The sequence below is a fragment of the Ambystoma mexicanum genome, chromosome 9 (genome assembly GCF_040938575.1).
Source record: "Ambystoma mexicanum isolate Mex_15411 chromosome 9, UKY_AmexF1_1, whole genome shotgun sequence".
In the NCBI taxonomy this organism is placed as follows: Eukaryota; Metazoa; Chordata; class Amphibia; order Caudata; family Ambystomatidae; genus Ambystoma; species Ambystoma mexicanum.
Genome location: NC_090931.1, coordinates 780,256,398 through 780,280,436, shown reverse-complemented (window position 1 = coordinate 780,280,436; position 24,039 = coordinate 780,256,398). Strand labels below are relative to the sequence as shown.

The 24,039-nt window shown below is 45.0% G+C and overlaps 1 protein-coding gene across 2 annotated transcripts in view; it reads left to right on the top strand.

Moving 5' to 3' along the window:
* The window catches only part of DNAH7 (dynein axonemal heavy chain 7), a 1,167,586-nt gene that overhangs the window by 661,950 nt on the left and 481,597 nt on the right, over window positions 1–24,039 (top strand). For both annotated transcript variants that reach the window (XM_069615701.1, XM_069615700.1), the window contains one exon: window positions 23,432–23,558. In XM_069615701.1, the coding sequence (XP_069471802.1) occupies window positions 23,432–23,558 (127 nt within the window). The remainder of the gene's footprint in view (window positions 1–23,431; window positions 23,559–24,039) is intronic.

The following is a 24,039-nucleotide window of genomic DNA, read 5'->3' as shown; positions in this document are numbered from 1 at the left end:
CTGTCGCCTTCGACGCCGGCCGAGAGGACTTTGCACTCGCTGGATGTAGCTAGAGCGCTGAAGTTCTACGCGGACCGCACAAAGAGTTTTCGGAAGACGTCACAACTGTTTGTGAACTTTGGGTCTGTGAATCAAGGGAAGGCTCTCTCGAAGATTTCCATTTCCAGATGGCTCTCCGGCTGCATCATGCATTGTCACCGGTTGGCAAACCGACCGCTGCCCGGCCGTCCGAGAGCCCATTCGACCAGAGTGATCGCTGCTACCACGACATCTGCAGGGCTGCTACATGGAGGTCGACGCACACCTTCACAAAATTCTACTGCGTTGATCGCGACTGCAGGGAGGAGTCCAGGGTCGGTCAAGCAGTGCTGTGCAACCTGTTCGCTTAAGGTGAGCCTGGTGAGGAGGTAAGAGATGCTTAATGTTGAGTTGTTGTATTGTTGAGCCTGTTACCACCTCCCGTGGTTGTGCATGTGTATACTGCTATGTATTCTTTTATTCATGAGCATGTGAATCCATGCCAGACCCCATGCTGGAGAAGGAATAAGTTACTTACCTGTAACTATTGTTCTCCAGCATGGGTCTGGCATGGATTCACATGCGAACACTCCCACCTACCCCTCTGCGGCTCTTCACTTGGTCATACTGCCACTTGGCGTGCTACCAAATCTGAGGATGGCTGCCAGAGGCGGGCTTAGGGAGAGGGCAGTCATTGGCTGGGGGCAGTATGACCCAGAGATCAGTGATTGATTACTACTAAGAAAGACAGATCAGAAACGAAACTGATACTGATTTTTTCTTTACCGTGGATTCCCAGCCTGACGACGGGGAATATTCATGAGCATGTGAATCCATGCCTGACCCATGCTGGAGAACAACAGTTACAGGTAAGTAACTTGTTCCTTACAGGGGGCCCTAGGAACCCAACTTTTATCGCTGCAAGTTTAAGCCACTCTGACCTCTGCCACTATGAATTTCTGAAGAATTACCACCACTAAATCTAGTGGCTAAGAGACAATCACCACAGGGAGGCTTCCACCCCGGGGAACCTATCACAGTAAGTTCTACCGCACAAATATTACCACTGTGAATCTCTGCGAACTCCCTTTAAGTACAACCACTCTGAACTTTACCACTGATTATTTTGTAGAATTCTCCCTCCACAAGGCACTGAGGCTGCAAGACAACCATCACAAGAGGGCTTTCGTACCTGGGAGCCATTGACACTAGGAGACCTGGACAAATGCATGCCTCCCCCACAGCGATACCACAACAATAGTGAGGCATCCACCACTGTGTAGCTCAGCAAATGTGGGATTCCACACCCCAATTGCCCCACACTACTGCTTAGCTACCCAGATAATAGCCAACAGGCACTGTCAACCACAGCAAATCCTTCTCATATTCAAGAGGGCCTTTGCCGCTGGGAACCATTGACACTAAGAGACCTGGACAAAAACAAGCCTCACACACTGCAATCCAACAACCACAGTGAGGCATCTGCCACTGTGTAGCTTAACACATCTGAATTACTGCACTGTATTTCCCCCACACTATTGCTTAGCCACCCAGAAAACAGCTAACTGGAACTGTCAACCACAGCAGATCATTCTCATCCAGTGAGCTTGCCACCCACCCAGATAGCTTGACTCATTTGCCACTATGGCCTAACCACTAGGATCATAGACAACAGGAACTATCAACGACCTTTCACAACAAACCTACCATCGAAAAAGCTTGATGCACAACCACAGCATCATTAGCCCAGCGACCGACAATATCCATGAAAACCCACAACTACAAGTATGCCCTTATACAAGAAGGATAAATGAACAAAAAGTAAAACAGAACAAGAAAGACAAGACACCCCCCCCACAACACAGGAGAAAGTATCTACCAGAATTCACAACACCACTAAATCACCACCAATCCCCAATATCGATCCGGACAAAGTCAAGAACAAAGATAGAATGCATCTCAAGCTACCTCTCCACCTACAAACCAGTCACACCAGAAATCAAACAATCCACTAAAAAGACCCCACTCTACTATCCAACTACCCACTTCAAAACACAGCACCTGGCAATGGAGAAAACAATTTCGAAAAGACACCTTTAAGAACCAGAAAGAAACCAGAATCCTTTGCCACCTACAGTCCTTGAATAACAAGAGATTGGGAAAAGGGCCTCTGGGACAACCATACACCCAACTATAACTACCCAAAACAGAAAAACCCATCTCGCAACCTAACAGAATGCCTCAATGAAGGGACAGATGATATCGCCACACACCCGGCAACAAACAGGCCCACCCAACAGACAGCCAAAGGTCTGACGGATGACGCCCTGAACGGAAAGCCAGAAATAACGCCCAAAAAAGAACAAGACAAATTGCACACACTGCAGCCCCTCAACGTACGATCTATGGCAAAGCACACAACAGAAATTCACAACCTCATAAGCAAAAGTGGCATGGATGCTCTCTTTTTCACATAAACATGTCTCTCAGACAACTACAAAGTAATCACTCATTAAGTCATAATCGGCAACTAATATAATCTGACGGAGAAACAGGAAGAGGAGGAGGATTCACTCTAGCACAAAAAAATCACATCAACTCCACATCCTTACCCTCAACAGACATTGAAGACTGCGAATCACTGCTAGTGAACCTGAAGCTCAATGGCTGAACCAGTGTACTCTTCTTTCTGATCTACAGACCACCCACGTACGTACAACCATAAATTCACCACAAAACATACTGATGCCATAGCTAACCTTTCCACACATCACAGCAACATCATTGTTCTGGGAGACTTCAGCATCTGGTTTGAAGAGATAAACCACAAAAAGCTCCCTCAGTGCCCTACTGGAAACCATTGTCTCAAACAAATAGTGAATGGACCTATTCGCAGAGCTGGACACACACTAGATGTCATTTTCTGCAGGGATGGTCTTTCAACCGCCTACCCTCCTTTAGCAAAGATATGGAGCAACCACCATGTGCTCCCTTTCACCTTCAAAATCCGGAGCTGCACGATGCCCACAAACCTAAACCTCCAGGCAAAAACATAAGAAACTGGAAAAGAATTAATCTTGAAACATTAGCACAACTTTTAGAAACCACCAAACCCGACACCTGCCAGCTAGACAAAATGACACCATACACTGTTAAGGAGAAACGGCAGACCTGGACCACAGACAAGTTAGACCAATTAACACCCTTAAAACTCTTCAAACCAACACCAAAAAAGTGGCACCAATATGGTTCGTAGAGGAATTGAGGGAGCTCAAAAAGAAAACGTAAACTTGAACAGTGGCTATACAGATTGGCAGTCCTGAAAGCCAAGAAAGCATACTATACAGCTAGAATCCAATCGGCATCAAATCCACAAAAAGAAATGTTCCAAATTATTAAGGAAATTTTAAAAAAGACTTTGTGCAACAGCAAAATCGTACCCGAAAATCCTATGTGACAGTATCACAGCCCACCTAAGAGAAAAATAGAAGCAATTCATTGACACATTCTGCAGGACCACAAACAACACCCTTACAGAAATCAACACCTGAACAACCAGCACAACACTCAACCAATTCAAACCTATACGCGAGGCAACCTTTGACAGACTATTTAAAGATACCAACATAGCCAGATCTCCCAGCGAACAATGTCCAAAGGATATCTACAAAAAGCTACTCAACCACCAAACATCAGCCCACTACACCTGACTACTAATTAATCTATCCATAAACACGGGAATAGTACCAACATCATTCACGTCAGTGTACCGCAAACCCCTCCTAAAATTTGAGATGGGGAAAAACAGATGACCCTACTAACTACAGACCCATATCAAGCCTGCTGTACCTAGTGAAAATACTAGAGAACCCCATGTACAAAGAACTACTCAAATCATTTGGAGAAAAAAAAACGTAATCATTGACCAATGACCAGGTTGGTTTCAGAACAATTAGAAGAACCAAATCAGCAATCCTCTCCATTTGGGACGTCCTAAAAATAAACACGTATAACAACACCTTATTGGCCCTCCTACTACTGGACATGCCAGCTGCTTTTGATACTTACGATCAAACACTCAACTCTAGTTAAGAGACTGGAAGAATCCGGTATTAAAAACTCTGCAATACAATGGCTGAAATATTTCCTCACCAACCGAACCCACCTGCCGCCATTTACATTTAACCCAAAAAGTATCACCTGTGGCGTACCACAAGGAACAAGCCTCTCCCCGCTCCTCTTCAACATTTACATAAACCCCTTAATGAAGCTCATTCAAACCCATGGCCTGACAGCTTACACCCAATTCATCTTAAGATAATCAAAACCCAGGCTACGCCCCCTCAAACAATGCCTTTGCGGATATAAACACCTGGATGGCAATCAAAAACCTCAAACTAAACACAGCCAAAACAGAAATGATGATCTCCCCACGAGAAAACAAACTAACATACACATCCCTTATCTGGCCCCCGAGCATGGAACCCCAACCATAGACATGAACAGTGACAACCAATCTGGGAATCCCCATGAACAATGGTCTCACTCTGGAGCCAAATGTCAACGCAATAGCAAACAAATATTTCTGCCATATACGGTTAATAAGTGAGATCCTCCTTTACCTCAGTTTCTCACACATAACACTTCACACTCATTTCTTCGTATGATATAGAATAGACTATGCAAATAATCCCTACCTGGGAATGCCTGAACGCCTCTCCAAAAAACTTCAGTGCATCCAAAATACTGCAGCAAGACTACTTGTGAGACTAAGTAGAAGAGACCACATCACACCAGACCTGAGAAGTATGCAATGGCTACCAGTAAAGAAACACATCAACTTCAAAGCCCTCTGCATTGCCCACAAATCACTACACGGACAAGGCTCTACCTCAAAGCAAAAATCACACAATAGCAACCAAAAAGAGATTTATGATCTCATACTGACCTCCAAGTGGAACAAGACACTATGAGAAAAGAAAATTCTGAGCTACCGCCTTCTCCCATCTGATAGCCAAATTATGGAACTCAATCCTGAAGGAAATAAGAATGACGGAGGACCACCAAATTTCAGGAAATCACTCAAAATGTGGCTATTCAACTCACCAGGATAAACATAGATCAACTATACAACACCCACCCCATGAGTGGAACACCCCAACCTCATACAATGCCCGCTTCTACAAACTGTAAGGTTGAAGCAATAAACAAACTGGATAAATACCTGCAGAAAGAAACAATAATATACCTACAAAATACCCTAACTCCACCCAAATCCCACTACCCACCCCTTACTCTCTTCAACACCTCTCACCTACCATACATGACCAGAGAGCTAGTCAAACAACCCATCAAAACATTCAAACTACACATCACGCTCTACCCAAACTACAAAACCAATATCCTCCAACACCAAACAACTCAAACACTGAGCACCTCACTGAGTCCTTCCAGATAGAACAATCCCCACTGCACAAAACAAAGCACATCCAGAAAGCTCACACACGCACACACAAGTCAGTTCCTCCTGGTTCTGTATCCATCAACAGATGAGCACAACATCCTTCCTATCCCTCTCTCCCCACTTACGACCCATCCCACTTTACCTTACAAAGCCACATGAGCACCTGGAGACAGTGAAAATGGCAGCAGTGTGTGGTGTAAACCAACTTAACATAACATAACATTACTGAGTTTCACACACGTGTAATTACCAATGTTTGTATATGCTCTTTTCTGTATAGGCAGAAGAACACCTTCACTATCACAATACCAGATGGGCAGCTGCTACATTATAATCTTGAAATAACTGGTAAGAGCGGACCGCAAGCTCTTCATTTGGTACAAAGGGGGTCATTACGAGTTTGGCCGTAGCTTGGCGGTAAATTTGCCAAAATACTGACAAATTCTATTACTGTTACCGCCTCTTGGTACCACAGAATTTCTATGGGATTGCAAGTGGTGGTAGGGTGGTGTTAGTCCCCATGTAAGGAGTACATAGGACTCAATGGGGATTTCATTGGAATTATCGCTGGTGGTAGTCCAACCAGCAGTAATTTGGCCAGCTTTTTGCTGGGGGTTTTTCCTCCAACTTACCTCCAAAGTTGAGGTTCGGTGGTGTGGGAATGCACCGGTAACAGAATTACTGCCGCATTACCACCAATTTTTCCTGTACAACCGACCTAGTAATGAAACCAAATGTATTCAGAAGAGAGCAACTATTGCCAAACAGATTATTTAGCAATTGATTCTTTTGTTGTTACCTCTTTTATGGACTAGTGATTGTCAGGACAGTTTTTCTAATGTCCAACTAAGGGCTTCATATAACCGTATCTGAAGGAGTCCAGACTCCACTCTTAGTATAAGGCTGTACCACCTGAGAACATTTGGTAGTGTAGACAAAGCAGCCAGGCTATTTTAGGAGGGAGAGAGGGCTATAGCTTGGTACAAACAAATTGTAGCATACATAAGGTCCAACAAAGCACTAAAACACTATGTATTGTACAAAATAAATGGTTTATTTAAATACAAGTAGGCCAAGATCAATCTTGGGGAAGTAAGTACTATAAAATTTCATATAAACAGAATTATAAAAAAAACAACTCAATACTTATGGGTCACAACCCAAAGTATAACCTTATTTAGATCACCCTAAGCAGTCAAGGTGAGTCAAACCTACAACACATTCAGAATGGCAGTCAGCTATTCTAGGGGAGTAAACCCAGGACATATATCCTTTTAGAATACAATCAGTAATTCAGGGGTTGTAGACCCTGTCAAGCATGCAGTGACACTCAGTTACAGAAATCACTTAGGGAAACCAACCCAGTTACAAGTGTACACCTTGTAACAGATATTACTTTTTAAAACACGGTTCAGAGGTAGTAATGCAACTCATATCATTGAGTAGCTTAAGGCCCTCCAGAAAGTATAAGTATGGACAATCAGTAACTATTTTAGAATGCACTAAGCAATTCAGGGAAAGCACAACCCAATTACAGTTTAAGAAAGCAGCTCTGTATTTCAGGGTAAGTATTTAACCTATTACACTATTTCCGGAAACTACCTAAATAGAAGTGGCTCACACCAGCAATTGTTACAGAGCAATTATAGCACTGACATTCCACTGTTTAGCTAGTAGTGGCTTGCACTAACAATTAGCAACCTTTAGTTAGAAAGTCACTCTACTTCTGAAGTGTGACATACAATTCTAAGGTAAGTAAGACCTACTATACTTTTCAGAGGAACTACAAGCAACTCAAAGACAAGTAAGAACTTTGAAAGGGTTTTAGAAGGGCACTAAGCACTTTGAGGAATGCACAACCCAGTGTTACCAGTTTTAGAAAGACGCAATGTATTTCAAGGTAAGTAAGGATCCTCATATACCTTTTAAGAGGGGCTACAAGCAAATCAGACAAGCATTAACTCTCAGACTGTTTTAGATCTGTATAAAGCGGAACAGGGAAAGCAAAACCCCATAGCACACTTTAAGAATGACAATCTGTTATTCAAGGTAGGTAAACACTCATTCAGTTAAGAATAATAAAACAGTAACCACACTTATTACATTTTAGAAGGAGGGGAAAACACCATTCAAAGCAAGTAAGATAACTTATATACATTTTAGAGGGGCAGAATGCAATTCTCAGCTAAGTGTTAATTGTCATAACACTTTGTAACTTATTCTCTTAGAGATACAGTTACTACATTAACTCATTTACAAGTAAGTACTTTTGCACTTATTATGCTTTTCAAGACAGAAGCCTTATCTTATCTTTTGTAGTCCTTCCCAATTCTAAGCACGAGTGATCTCAGAGGCAGAAGAGGGACCCCAGTAGCCTAGGGGCCAGCTGTAGCCAGGTCAGGATAGGGTTCAGTTGCAGGAAAGTCAGAGTTCCAGAGGATATCTTCTTAAACAAGTATTATCTTCAAAGTTAGCCAGGATTGTTCAGGGACTTCATAGAAGACTCCCTATGTGCATTCCAGCATTAGGCCTGGGCACGTGCTATGGGCAAACTCCCAACCACACGAATCACCCACTCAGCCTCAAAGGATTCACACAAGACATAAGGTAAGAATTACCCAAGCCAACACAGTATCATAGTAGAAAAGAAGAGCTTCAGATTGGATGCCTTCAGGATGCAGCAGCAGGGGACCGGTGCCTGGATTCTTGGTCTGCAGACGAAAGAAGTAGCTAAGTAGAATGAACCCAGTCAATACAATAGTCCAAAGAAACTCTTACACACTGAAAGGTATATTAAAATATACATTTAGTCTTATATACACAAGGCAAGGTAGGTAAATACTTATTTAGACTAACCAACACACACAGGAGTTATCAACAATACATTTCATATGTGACTTGCTTCAATAGTAGATGCTTGGCATTAAAATTGTTACAGAAAATGACAGTAATGGCAGTTCTACCCTATTACTTGTAGTGCCACGCACCCGCATTTGTTGCAGAGAAATGACAGTTTCATTCATTTACTAAAGTCACTCAGAAAAAGTCTGTAGGAAGGAAAAGCAGGGTTATTCAACCATATAGCAGCAATTTACTTTCTAATAACACTTTTCAAGTCTTCTATTGCTTTGGCAGTCAATACCTAACTATCTAAGAGTTCATGAAAGTCAGTGTGGAATGGAACAAAAGTTTTATGCAGCAGCAGAAAAGGTCACGTAAATAAAATACTTTAGCAAGATAACACAATGTACAGGGACCCTGCAGAGGACTCCCTGAAAGGGCACAAGCTACTAAGCCTGGGCCAGGGGTATGGGAGGGCACCCAAACACCTTGCAATGCACTTCAGTCACACTGGTGTGACTATTCAGCTTGAGGTAAGTTCTACCTTGAGCCCCACTGTACCTAAGGCTAGTTGAAGCAAATGTAGCTGGAGTCTTCCCTGTACAGCAGCGATGTACCCGGTCTCCTAATTCTTCGGTCTGGTAATGAAAGGAAGGACTCTGAATGGGATGTCACAGCAGCAGTCCCGAGAAAGGACCCTCAGCAAGTATTTTGTTAGTCTCTCACACCAATCTTCCTCAATTCTGCAGTCCTGCACTCTGTTGAGGGGATTTGGATGAGTGGGATTGTGTCATGACCCTTGCCCCTGCCCCTAACTGGCAAGTCAGCCTTCCAGTTAGGGCCAGGTCAAAGGTCAAAGGCCTTAAAACCTCATCCAAGACACTCTTGGAGTCAGTTGTGGCGCCTTTGACGCCAGTCTCATAACCATCATGAAGACCAACATTAGAATGGGACTATTTACTTGGGACTATTTAACTTGGGGGGGGGGGGGTTCAGCCAACATGGAGGCACACACATAGCTCAGTTACAAGGAACTGAGCTATGCGGTCTAGTCTTTTGGGTATGGCAGGCCTCGGACTACTTTACCTGGACTACTTTGGGTGTGGCAGGCCTGGGACTATTTTACCTGGACTACTTTACCTGAGACTATTTAAACCACACCCAAACAGCAGAACATGCTTTGCGTTATTCTGCTGTGGGCAGAGTAACGCTCACCGTGTTCAGTTCTTTGATGCCAGCTTACCTGAAACCAAGGACCTACAGAGAGAGAAAGAAGACTACGAAACTTACCTGGAACAATATCCTGCTTCAATCCATCACTAACTTCAGTTCCACTCACCTGAAGGTAAGAACTCCATCATCCGGCACCGCATGAATCCTGGAATACCATAACCTGGAAAGAGGAGAAAGAAAGACAGCATTAGTAAGTGTTTACTCATGTTTCCTCCCGAATGAAGAAAGCCACACAATTCTTAACTGGGTAGTCATCTCCTGGTCAGTATCATTGCTGGAACATTACAGCGTTCGGCGAGGAACATCGCAACCTGCAAGGAGAGAAAAGACACAGGTTAGCAATATAAAAGGCGAAACAGCGCCGCACATCGCGCATTACTCACCGGACAGCATCGCGCACACAGCGCTTTCGCCTACCGGCCCATACTCATCTTCAAACTGCATGACAACACCAAAATACCTTTCCATACCTAAAAGGAAAGAAGCAAGACATTATTATCAGAAATAAGAGGAACATAAGAGCTGCATATAAAGACTGCAAAGCGGCGAACCTACTGAGTCGCAGCAGGCCTGGATTCCCACAGGGCGGGGGTGGCTTGCACCAGTGAAATAATTTGGTCGCTGCTCGCCTCCCACATCTACGCGCCCCTGCCACAAGGAGCAGGACTGAGAATCCACCTCTTACAATATTAAGGCGAGGAGAAGGCCCAAGGGGGAGGAAGGAGTTGAGGCCAAGGGAGGTGGGAAAACATAAAGACAATCTGGTATTGAATCCAGCTCTCCTTTGTTGCAGACCCATCTTTAACCAGAGGCCTTACTAAGGGACCGGGAGAGGGTTCAAGAGTGCAAATTATCCAACCAGGGCTGGGTGGCGTCCCCATGGATACCAGGTGAGTGTAACAGATCGTGCCTCTGGAGGTCCAACTGGAGCTCACCAACGTTCTGGGCAGATTTGTTCACGCAAAGGCATTGCACTGCAAATGGGTCAGAGGTCCCCTGGTGTTTGCGTTTTGCAGCCATGGAGGGTCACAGCACCTTGGGGGATGGCTCTATCTGCAGTTCGTCTTGGGGCTTGTTGGTCCCACCAGCCAAAGGGAAGGAGTCCTCTTCGGAGCTCCTCTGTCAATAAGAAAATGGGGTTAGGACAGCAGTGGTCACTTCAGTTACTGGAAGAGTCTGGAGGCATCTCTGGTCATCTTCAGCTTTGGATCTTCTGTTCCAGTGGTTGACTTTCCTTCTGCCTCAGGAACCTCACCTTTTATTCAGATTTCCCATTCACTCCTCTGCAAACTCTCCCAGCAGTTTACAGAAAGGGGCGGGTGGCTGTAAAAATCAGGATAGCCAACCCCGGTGGGGCCTGGTTCCATTCAGGCACTCTGGCAGCCAAAGAATAGGGGAGTGTTAAACTCGTCCCCTGCTTCCTGCCTTCAAAGAAACACTGGAGCCTTTGGCAGGGACACCTCAGGGTTCCCGCCTAAAGCAAAAACTCACATTCAGACCTCCCCCTCCAAGCACGATAGAGGAAAGGCTAACAAAGGACAACCACATGAGAAATGGCAACGAAAGAAAGGAGCCACCATGTCAAAACATAGGTGACCCTTTGTGCATAACGAGGGGGGTGAATACAGTCTCCAGTAGAAAATATCACAAAAGTTCCTAGAACACGTCCACTGCCACCAGCCATAACTTTAGGGTTGTCACTATGACCAAAAAATCACATGAGCATTGAGAAGGTGGGTAATAGATATCTCCTTAGCACTTCACATAAAGTGGTGTGTGGTAATCTCTCAAATTAAAGTTTTAGTAAGGATACAAAGTATTCCTCTATCTTTAAGAACAGTCAATTTTTAAGGAAAGTCAAAGAATAGCAAAAGAGAACCCAAAGGGTTCCCAGCAACACTGCACATGGAGTGCGGTGTGTTGCAAAAGTGTAACATTGATGCTTTTAGGAGATATGTAGGAAAGCCCGACTCCATAGTATAAGGTAAAACAAAAAGAACAGAGTTCCCAAAAGTCAGAGCAAATAAAAATGAATGAGGGAAAAAAGACTACCCTCATTTAGGAGAGAAGGAAAAAAGATCCAGAAGTCCCACAAAAAGTGCTGGTGGTCTCGCTAGGAGAGGGTATTGAGCATAAAACGGATAAATCTCCCTAACACTACCCTAACCCATTTGTTAAATGTTAACTTCATGAATATATTGGCAGGGCAGCTGTCCCTGTTAAACATATGGACCGACCAAAGTAAAGATACAACTACATCTTTTTGAAAGACAGATATAGTGATTTAATGAAATATTATTCATACGAGGGGAACTATGGAATGTGTCGTCGCATTGTCGATTCTGCAGTTGTGCATGTGAAAAGGAAACCATTGCACATTAGATTTTTTACTGTCCTGTATTAAGACCACAAAGAATTAGTACATTTTTGTCAATTATACGTTGGGTTTCCTTGGAAATTCTGTGGTGGAATATTTTGAACAGCAAATCTGTTCCTTTAAATCTAGATGTTTTAAGATATTTAACAAATGTATGTAAATTGTATTAGTGTAGTATGTATTTTATCTATGTTTAGATGATTGTCATGGATTTTAAAGTGATAACTTCTTGTGTGTTGTGATGTTATATATGGCATTTTACACCAATGCACTTATTTATTGTATTATATTACATTATATGGGTTTTAGAATCTAAAATGTTTTATGTTAGTTTTATTCTTTTGATGTGTGTATCTCTACTTTGTCAAGTTTTGGAAAGACCAACACAAATAAATAAAAAAGATATAGTGATTTATGAAGGGATTAAATGTAACAGCCAACCCCGAATTCACTGGCATGCCCTTATCCCCCACATTGGCTTCTCACTTTGGCCTACAGATGAAAAAGACATCTGCTGTAGGCTTCTACCTTTGAAGATGCTCCCACAATACATGGGCCCAGGTATACCAAGGTAATCTCTTGTACAATTGGTAAAAATGCTGCTCCTCTCCCAGGGGGAAAGACTGCTTTCTTGAGGGACTAGGGCTGGGTACAGACACTTAAGGAGAAGCTGCAGGGCCAAGGGAAATACATGAAAGGGGATAATTACCATATGAGGCCCTTTAATGTTGTACAGACAGGGATGCTTGGAGCACCAGGGGATCCCTGTGGCCAGAAAGCTAGAGAAGGAAGAATTCGCCAATATTGGGTCTTACTGTATACACTTCCTTATTAATTCACCCTCCCTCCCCAGACTTCCTGCACATTAAGGACCCTGGATATGACACAGCAAATGAAGGGAAGATCTGTAACAGACACAGATTGGACTTTAACAGAAGGCTTGAAAAAGGAGCAAACCCATGTTAGGAATGTCCTGTATATGGGGGTGAACCCCCCTATTTGGTGAGCCATCTTTTAGAATCATCTTTAAAGAAGACAAAAGATAAAGAGAGAACTCTGGTTGGAGCTACAGGTGCTCAAAGCCTCTTGCCTAGGCTGAAGACAGGTTTTCCAGGAGAGTTGGCAGCTCTCTCCCGAACCACTTCTGATCGACAAGAGAAGTGCTTTGCTTGCCTGCCACTGACAATGTTGGTGTTCAGGAAGCACTGCCCAGGAAGCATGACTTTAGCCCCTGTCTGAGTCACAGCAACACCTAGAGGCACGCCCAATGTCATCTCAAGAGGGCCTGTTTTGCCACCAGAGCACCAGAACAAGGATCATGTGTGCTCTGGTCACTGGATCAAGAATTATTGCGAATGATGGGTAGATCCACTCGAGTTGGTGGTTTGCATCACATGAGTCAGCCAAGCAGAATCGTACAGGTCTTGAAAGGTTCTCTAAATCAACGCCCTCCAATACTGGAGAATGCTTTGTTGGACTGACAAAATGTATCATAATAACTGTTCTTAAATGGCTTATGGTGAAAAACACTTTAAAAACAGATTTTCTGTGTTCAGGGCCTTGTTTTGGGGACCGGGATACCATGCCAGTTTCCGTGGCCATTTCTGCACAGATGTATAGAAATACATCTCGTCTTTACCTTTGCTACCTGAGGTTGCTTATTGGATTACTTGGTGGTTGGTTTAGGGTTTCATCACAGTTGATCCTGTACTTTCGAGATAAACTCTCCACATCGGATCATCTTGGCCGAAGCACCCTTTTTTAAAATTTTAAGACACCCATCGAGCTATCAAGCCACTACAACTGGGGCTGCCGCTGCTTTCAACTGGACACCATCAAGCTCTTTGTAGAATGCAAAAGGCAATGGTGCTTGAATCCAATTGATCCACTTACCACTTTGAACCAAGACGTGTGCCTTTGAAAAAGTGCCAAGAAGACCTACTTGACGCTGTCGAACCTCTACAAAAGACTAAAATACAGTCGTGAATGAAATCGATGCAGCTAGAAAAGTGTTTTCTAGTTTCTGCCCCGTGACCTTTGTATCTTGAGCCCTAGAAACAGTTAAGAAACACTTCCCTACCTTATAAAACATTCTGAAATTTATAAGCACTTATATAGAAATGTGCCTTAATCTGTGTATTGCTTTTCAAGGGTGGGATTGTTTAGTGCTTTTGGACACTTTTCTAAGTAAAATATCTTTATTTTATAAGAACCCTGTGTGGACACTCTTGATGCCATAATTCTATTATATTTGGATGCTTCCATACTGGTCCACCCGTCCCTAGAGAGTATAGCCTGCCCTCAGCCCATGCTCTCTTAAGAGGCCAAGGAGATTTACAACTCGGTTGCAGCCATTTTCACCTTTATGACCGATGTGCCAGTAGTAGTGCTGGGTGGATCATAAGGCTTGGAAACTACTCCTATCCCCTGTATTCTTGCTGTGCAATACGAATTTGTCACAATGAGAGCATGTGACTGTAGTGTTACAAACTATATTTCTCATGCATGCTCTCCTTGGCTCATTCCCTTGGAAAACCTCTTGGGTCTGATTCTCGAAAAGCAACACAAGTGATCAATGTGCAGAGGAATACGTTTTTTTCTTTTACTTACATGACTTTAAGAAATGTGCAGGTCACCTTATTCACAAAGGCCCCATGCACATTCCTGGTGGCCGGATGCACTGGCCAGCCCCATTGAATATATCAGTGCTTGGTGCACGCACACAACACTAAAGTTTAATGGGTTCCCAGCACTGCTGGGAGATCATTTCACAGTGTCGAGCCCTTAAAGAGCCTGTCATTGTGAAATATACACACAAATAAAAATAAACTTGCAATGCTGATGCCCCACTTCAATAAATGTATCACAGGGTCAGAAGTGTCCCTCTGATCCATTGCACACAGCCCTGCCGCTATTCCAGCAGGCTCAGTGGAATGATACTTTTTTCCCTCGCATTTTAAAGCGCATCCCATTTGTGATGTGCTCTACGTTTACCAGCAATGCCCCCTTATTTGTACAGTTGGGCAAAGGCGGTGAAACAGGTCATCTGAATGTGTGCATCTACGATATGCACATCCAATGCCCTTTCTGAAGGGGGCACAACATTTTGTGTGCAAGTGAAGTGAATGTGCTAGCGGTGGTGTGTGCAATCTTTGGCTCTCCAATATGTTCTCGCCTACAGCTCCCATTGGCCCTATCCATCATTGTCAACTGTGAAGGGTGAATGAAGTCCTAGTTCAAACCATCTGGAGAGCCGCAGGTTGCTGCCCCCTGCACTACCACATCTCATCCCTTGCACCCACACATCTTTTGATCATTGCACCCCATGTGTCTCTGGTGCTAGGAATCTTTCTCAGCAATTGATGGCCAATGCATTGGAAATGCATTTTGTGCCCAAGGTGTTACTTTGGGTCACACTGGCACTGGACTGTGTAGTGCCAATTGCCGTCATTTGTCCCCACATTGTTCCTGTGGAGTTTCATGGAATAGTGAGCCCGAATTGGGAACATGGTGTTTGTGTAAAGCGTTTTAACTAACAGACTCACTAACATGGTCATAACCCTGTTTTAATTGTCTACAACTTTCTTAACAATAGTCTCTCTAGTTATGTAATTTCAAGTATTATTCCAAGCCTAGGGACTTATTTACATGCTATGACAAGACTGGAGGCAAGCATTATGCTTCATCTTCATTTATTTCTACTCTTCAACAGTTCAACAAAACTCGTATAAAACTTTGAAAAGTGAACAACAAAACTTTTCCTTTTTTCAAAGCTACAACATCCATGAGTCTCTGTAGTCCATGTCCTCTCAAACAGTCACACCCACTTCCTGTGCTTGGACTCCTCTTCTTTTTCTGCTCTTCAAGCAGAAAAGTACCATTTCTTCCCTCTCCGTATTTCTGTGTGAGAATTGTCTGGAAATGAGTGGAAGAATATGAGTAGAATTGTCATTGATAATATACAGATAAGCGCAGGGAATGCGTGTAAGTAGGTGGATTGAAAGGTCTTAGCATTCTGTTTCGAGTCACTCGAGCGTACGGAAAGGCGGTCAGCCGTTTAGGCAATATTATATTGCGGATCGAACGCCGAGGAGTCCAACTTTATTTGAGCCTAATTACAGGTAGGTTACAGGACTTTGCCCGCGAGGCTGGCGGCCCCATGTCGCATGTTCAGCACCTCAGGGGTACAGCCAGCCTTGCGGACTACGCAGCAGGAGCGCCACTCGCGAGGCCCAACCCCCACCCTCAGGTAGCAGGAGCGGGTGATCGCGAGCGCAGAAGCGCGCCTCACAGCAGCGCGGTAGCCCCCAACCTCGGGTAGGCGGGGCCGCGCTAGCAGGAGCAGCGAGCAGCGCTCCATTACCTTAGCCCCCGCCCGCGGGTGGGAGGAGCTAAGCGCGACGAGTCGCGCACATCAGAGTGGAGGTCACTATTAAGCGACGCTGACATTAAACGCGGAGGCAACACACCGAACGCTCATCCGAGCGAATTGTAAAGAGAGCTTTATCAAAGGATTAAGCGATTTAACGATCGCTCGCGCAAGTGGGGCATCAGCTAGGCTCAGACAACTGAGGAAGCAACAGCCACGACACAATATTGTGAGCACCAAGCCACAGGGGAGTCCCTTAGTACCCATGCTGCTAGTTAGCTAAGGATTAGCGCGCAAGAAGCGAGGCCCCTCGCAGCAGCCAGAAGGCAAGAGTCATAAAAGTTGGTGCAGCCACAAAAAAAAAAGATCTTCATAAACAACCATCTCAGAGGAGCAGTGGGCGTGCTAAGACACCTGATTCAGGTATTTTTAGACACACAGTACAGCAGAAAGATGTCAGAGTTTGTGTGGAGCGAGGAGGAGCAGTCGCAGGACCTCGCTGCCAGTTTTAAACAAGTGCTGGGAATCTCCCTTATTGATGCAGTGGCAGAAGGGGGTAGACCCCTGCAGGAGAGGCTGGAGACATTGGAAGCTATGCTTTCGCAGCCTAGTAGTAGCACCAAAGACTTTAAACGCACGCCCACAGAACCCTTGAAAGAGGGACATAAGGAGGAGTAAGACAGCCCTCAAGAGGAAAGCCTCTGACGACCCCCGGGGCTCTTTGGAAGGGGCAGCAGAAAAGGCCTCAGAGGTGCCTGATGCTTTTGCAAAGCTGAAAGAGGCTTATCTGCAACGTCAGGCGGTGCCGGACCTCATAACCCCATGTCCAGGGGAAGACAACACAAGAGAAGACCCAGGCTCGGAAGAGGAGCAGATAGAGGATCAGGTCTCGCAGGGAGAAGAGGAGGCCGAGGAAGATGACTGGGCGAGACCTAGTGGGGGTAAGAGAGCGCGGAAGGAGAAGCATCTCCTGGAAGCTCAAGATGACATGTTTGACCCAGACAGCATCCAGAATCCGAGGTCCACCGAGTGGCAACCATCCCCCCGAGTAGCGCAGTATATAACAGCAAGACTGCGCAAACCACTAGACAAGGAGGTGAAACAGCGCCTACGAGCGGAGCGCCCGTGACCAGACCACCCAGGAAAAGTAGCGGAAGCCCCCGAGCTCGATCCAAAGATGCTGACCTTTGTGTCAAAAACGAGCAAAGACCCCCGCAATGGTATTGATAGGTCCTGGAGAAGCTGCCAGGAAAAGGTGCTGGATTTAGCAGGACCTCTCGCCAAGATTATGGACCTCGCAGAAAGGGCAAAGGACACAGGAGAAGAAGTCGACCCTGAAGCTCTCGCTGGGTGGGCTCAGAGGGCAGTCTGTCTTCTCGGGAATGCGAATTGTGCCATTGCGTCAAAAAGGATAAAAGGTCTATTACTCAAGATAGATTCGAAGCTTAGTGATCGGTCATCGTATGAAGCAGGAGAAGGAGCCCAGAGCCTCCTGTTTGGAGAGACCTTTGACAAGGAGATGTGCCAGTTTGTCGGAACATACGCTTCACTGGAAAAGGCACAAGCATCGATATTCCCAAGTAGAGTTTTTGGAGGGACCGGCCGCTTCAGGGGTCGTGCAGCCGGTCGCAACCAAGGAAGGAGAAGACCCCAGAACCCCAGAGCGCAATACTGGGAGAACAGGAGTCAAGACACATTCTTCCTGTCCAGAGGGAGATTCCCGCGGGGCCGCAGGCCCAGAGGATCAGGACGAGGTCAAGGATTTACACCAGGTGAGAGCGATTCAGTATCCTCCTGTAGGGGGGAGGACGCGCATGTTTTTAGAGAATTGGCGCAAGCTTTCAAGCGATTCCTGGATATTGCAGACTGTCAGAGGCCTACAGCTAGATTTCATAGAGGCCCCGGTCCAGTTGAGCAGACCGCAGAGTCAGAGATTAGCGCAAGCGGAACAAGCATGCCTAGACAGCGAGATAGCGCAGCTAGCCCGCAAGCAGGCGATAGAGAAATGCGAGACGACCCCGAGGTTTGTCAGCAATATGTTCCTGGTGCACAGGAAAGACAAGGTACGCCCAGTTATAAATCTCAAAGAGCTGAACAGTTGGATCATATATCGGCACTTCAAGATGGAGGGTATCCACCAGCTCAGAGACTCCCTAAGGGAAGGAGACTGGCTGACGCGTTTATATCTGAAGGACGCTTAGATTACAGTTCCGGTACTCAAGGAGTACAGACCATTTCTAGCTTTTCGTAGGCAAAGAAAATTCTGGCAATTCAAGACAATGCCCTTCGGACTTGCCTCAGCACCATGGGCATTCACGAAGCTGATGAAGCCAGTGGCAGCAGCAATCAGGGAGAAGGGGGTCAGGCTGATCATTTACCTGGACGATCTCTTACTCCTAGCAGAAGATCGGGAGGTATTAGTTTACCAAACGAGATGAGATGGGTGCAAGAACTTCTGGGCTCACTAGGATTCCTAGTGAATACAGAGAAGTAAGATACCACGCCAGCATGGAGATTAGACTTCCTAGGATTTGTTCTGGATACCAAGAAGGCGACATTAGAGCTTCCAGCTCGGAAGATAAAGGACGTCAAGAGAGAGATCAGAGTATGCTTAGAAAAACAGCAAGTATCTCCCAGAACATTGGCGAGAATAGTAGGGTTATTAGCAGCATCTATTCAAACCATATTTCCAAAGTACCATCAGCAGGTACCCCTAGATCAAGACTCCATTACAGAACTAGAGTGGTGGCTAAAGAATATGGATGCTTGGAATGGGCGAGCCATATTCGGAGACAAGCCAGATCTGATAATAGAATCAGACGCCAGCCGGAAAGGCTGGGGAGCCAGTTGTGGGATTCTACAGACCGGGGGCAAGTGGAGTGAAGAGGAGCTTCACCTTCACATCAACTGTCTGGAGCTCCTAGCACGATTGTTCGCGATCAAGGCTTTCACAAGAGGAAGATTAAAATCTTGTGTTCTGGTGAAGATGGACAACATATCAGCAGTGTGATACATCAACCACTTAGGCGGTACGAGGTCCAAGATGCTAGCAGAACTAGCGAAAGATTTGTGGCACTTCTGCCTACGATCAGAGACATCAGTGACAGCAGAGTACCTGCCAGGCACACTGAATGTAGTAGCAGATTGGAACTCTCGGTACCTGACAGACTCCAGCGATTGGAGACTGGATCCAGCAGCGTTTCAGAGGCTGAACACGAGATGGGGACCATTACAAATGGACCTTTTCGCTTCCCGGCTCAATGCACAGATAGGCCTCTACTACAGCTGGAGGTTGGATGCGGGAACGCGAGGGACCGATGCTTTCCTGCAAGAGTGGACAAGAGGCCCGCACTACGCTTTTCCCCCCTTCGTGATGTTGAGCAGAGTTCTAGCGAAATGTCGGAGGGAGAAAGCGGAGCTGGTATTAGTAGTTGCTTTGTGGAAGTCACAAGTGTGGTTTCCAACGCTAATGGAACTAGTAACGGACATACCCAGAGTCCTTCCCTGCTCACGGACCCAGCTGGGTCATATCATCCTCTGAGAGAGAGAGGGACACTCCCGCTAGCCGCGTGCAGGATATCAGGAAACATTGGGCACTGCCAGGAATTTCGGCGCATGCTGCACAGCTCCTTGTTGAATCCTGGGCTCCATCCACTAGGAGGAGCTATGACACAGCTTGGGCAAAATGGACAAGCTGGTGCAAGAACAGAAGTGTTCATCCCGTTTCAGCACCTGTAGTGGAAATACTGAATTTCCTAGCAAACGTATTACAGAACGAGAGAGCTTTCCGTACAATAGGAGTGTACAGATCGGCAATATCGGTAGGGCACCTGCCAATAGAAGGCGTCCCTGCAGGAGAACATCCTGCAGTAGTGAGGCTCATCAGAGGTGTGAGATTCAGAGTTCCTCCATAGCCCAGGTATAGTACAACGTGGGACGTGTCTACAGTATTACACTTGTTCTCAGATTGGCCATCAGATAAGTACCTTTCTCTTAAACAGTTATCAGGTAAGATAGCTATGTTATTATGTCTAATCTCCTGCAAAGGATTATCAGACGTTAGAGCCCTAGAGATTAACAGGCGGTCCTTTGGACCAGAAGGAGTGACTTTCTCTATAGTCAGGAGGACCAAGACAGGGACTACTACAGTCCATTACCCATATTTTCCGAGCAAAATGGTGCGTAGCACGATGCATTAAAGAATACGAGAATAGGACGGCGGAGAATAGGGCAGTAAGTACTACTCAGCTTCTAATAGCGCGCAGGAAGCCCCATCATGCAGTTACGTCAGCTACCATCGCAAGATGGGTCAAAGAGATTATGCAAGCAGCAGGTGTGAATGTGGGCATGCATGGAGCTCATTCAGTGAGAGGAGCGATGGCTTCAACAGCAGTGAGAGCTGGTGTACCATTAAGTGAAATCATGCTAGCAGCAGACTGGTCAAGTGATAGTACATTTCAAGAGTTTTATTTTAAACCAGCTGAGAGTCTAGCTGGAACGGTGCTGGGGAAGCTTTGAACAAGCATAATGCTCACCTCCAGTCTTGTCATAGAATGAAGATTACCCTTGCTAGCTGCGCAGGGAGTATTAATTCTATTAAAGACTAAGGAGGCGAGCATTAAATTCCCACCTGAGTATTGTCCTGTCTAAAATGATATTGCATTATGTTAGCGAGTACACTACATAGGCACCACCCTAAAATCTCCTATTGTATATGTTGTAGTTTTGAAAAGAGGAAAACTTTTGTTGTTCACTTTTCAAAGTTTTATATGAGTTTTGTTGAACAGCTGAAGAGTAGAAATAAATGAAGATGAAGCATAATGCTCTCCTCCTTAGTCTTTAATAGAATTAATACTCCCTGTGCAGCTAACAGGGGTAATCTTCATCATCATACAATCCTACAGCTGAAACTCTAGAATTTATTAGCCAATGTTTTGCCACTAATTTGATGACACTTAATTATAATGGAGCACTATTCCTACCGATTTCCTCAGGTCTGGCTGCAGAGAGCTTTAGCATTGTCCCACAGCACTGGCGATCCACGCAGAGATTGATTTAAAGCATTAGGATGTTATTTTATTAGCTTTGGGATTAGTGCTTGTGGTGGAATGAAAGCATTGTGGATCCCGAGTTATGATGTTACACCCTTACGATAATACACCATTCTTCCCCCGGACATCCTAGAAACAGTCCACAAGGATTTGTTCAAACCCAAACTAAAAACCTACCTCCTCACCTCCTGAGTTACCCTCTTAACCCACCTCTCATCTGCCTGCTAGCTAACATGTTTCCCTCACCTCTAACTTGCCTCAGTCCCTCACTTCCTCTGCCTCCACTATAGCACAGGATCATACAATTACTGCGCCCAGTTTACTGTGCCGGCCGAAAATGACGAATGAGAAACCCCAGCATATATATGTGGGGGATGGGGTACAATAAATATTTAATGTTGGGTGAGTATGGAGGGATGCAGGGGTCTCCCCCGCATATATATGCTGTGAAAAGGGGGTTCAAGAAAAGTCTGCATTTTCTGCCAGCGCAGTAAACTGGGTTGTCCACACAGCCTACCTGCACTTGAAAAAATAGCCAATGTTGGTTATCCTTAATCTATACATGTCCATTTATACATGGTCCCTGATGACTGTTTCATCTGCGTCCCTCCACAACCTGGTCAGGATGTCTCTCAAACTCACCCCATTGTAAGAAGCTCACTGCTCCCCAGCAAATCTGATTTCTTATCTATTGTACGTTCTTCTGTGATCAAAAGAGCATTGTTCCTCCGGTATATAAATAAATAAATAAATAAATGAATAAGGCATGCCATGTCTTTGTTTCATTGCTAGTTGATATTAAAGGAACCCATGGTGCGCACAGCGGCCACGTAATGGTCAGGCTCAATGATGGTCATCTCAGCAGTGCAATGCAGCTATGCAAACACATGTGGATGCTGCTACAAGTACATCATTCCTTAATGAAGGCCCCAAGAAGAATGAGTCATCTCTCAGGCCCCAACAACATGCACTGTCATGTTCGACACTTGGTGGACTCTCGCGCTATACCATGTTCACCTCCACCAAGGCTGCAGATTGCAAACGTCTGTTTTTGCAGTTTTGCAATTACACGTAGGAGGGGTCCCATGAGTTGTGACCTTGTTTCCAACGAGGATAATATGTCTGTCGCAAACAGCCAATAAATACATGTTAGTACTGAGTGTTCGCCTCCTCTCCTAATGCATGTTGGGGGATAGGCCTGTCTAAACTATCTAGTTGGGCCCTGCCTTTACTGCCTGTTACCGAATACGACTGCGCAGAGGGCATAATGAGGCGGGGGCCGTAACTATGCTACCTGACAGAAGGTGTTGGTAACTAGAATACCCATTGTTGGAATACCTATTGTGTTTGATGACAGTTCTGCATGCATGCAAGTCTATCTTTGTGTTGTCATTTTGAGCATGGGTGGCTTTGCATGGTGGCTCTGCCTGTCTGCATTTGCCTGGGTGTCTATATGTGCTCTGATTGTGTGCACGAATGTGTGTGCGCACACGTGTGGGTGTCTTTTTCAATGCATGTTCATGATGGTATTGTACTAAGGTAGGTACCAATCCATCCAGGCAAGTAGCCCTACAGCCAAATAAGGCTTGTGTACATGCACACGAACTATATGGGCCTCATTGCGAGTCTGGTGGATTTGCCCCCAGTAAATTGGCTAAACTCGGTTACCATTACCCCCTCTCATTGTGGCGGTATTTACGCCAAATGACCAGTCGGGCATCGGAGGTGGTAGTCCTGGAGGGCTTTCGCAATACCAAAAAAAATGGAAAATAGCATTACGGTAAAAATGGCAATGCATCCGTTCTTTAACCTCTCCGCCTCCACATTCCTAAGAAGAACTATGCTTGTCTGTTAATGTGAAAGCAAACTGCAACCCTTGATAAACTCAGAAGTCACTGGAGGCAAAGGGTTTACTTTCAGCCTAAACAGTGAAATGCGGAATGCTTCCGTGGTGTGTAGTGGAAATCTCATTCATATGTGGTGTGTCCGTTCAGTAATTGTTCTGATATATAATATAACTAAACGTAGTTGTAAGAATCATTTTTTTTCTTCAATTAATGTATATATTGTATCGCTAGGTGGTGGCAGAAACCCAGTGACAGCTCGATTCTTGCGACATTTTAATACCGTCACAATTAATGAATTTAACGACAACTCAATGTACACAATTTTCTCCAGAATCCTTGACTGGCATCTGAGTATAAGGTAAGCTAATGTGTATTATTTTGTTTCTCATGACCCATACAGTTTTATGATTTGGGTAAAATGAATGTTGGGTTTGATTCAGTGATACATATTTCACGTGTGTTAGTCTAGACTCCACCCACAGTTCTCATGACTCCTCCCTCTTCATCGGCCCTCCCCCAGCCCCTTCTACCCATTGGATTAATTTACCTTCATCTCTCTCTAGCATCGTTCAAAGGTCTGCACTGACTCTAGGAATTGCTGTAGAAATAAAAGAAACATTCGAATTGGCCGTGCCAATAATGCCATATCGTGCAACAGGAAAATGCTCCCAGATAGATTGCCATGCAACTCTGATATAGATATATATCTGGCACAAAGAACCATTTATGGTCGTTTAATTTATCTGGCGTGGTTACACTGAGACTGTGGTATGCTACATAGGCCCGCATTAGCACAGGGGGTATCCTGCACAAAGAACCATTTGTGGCAGTTTAATTTA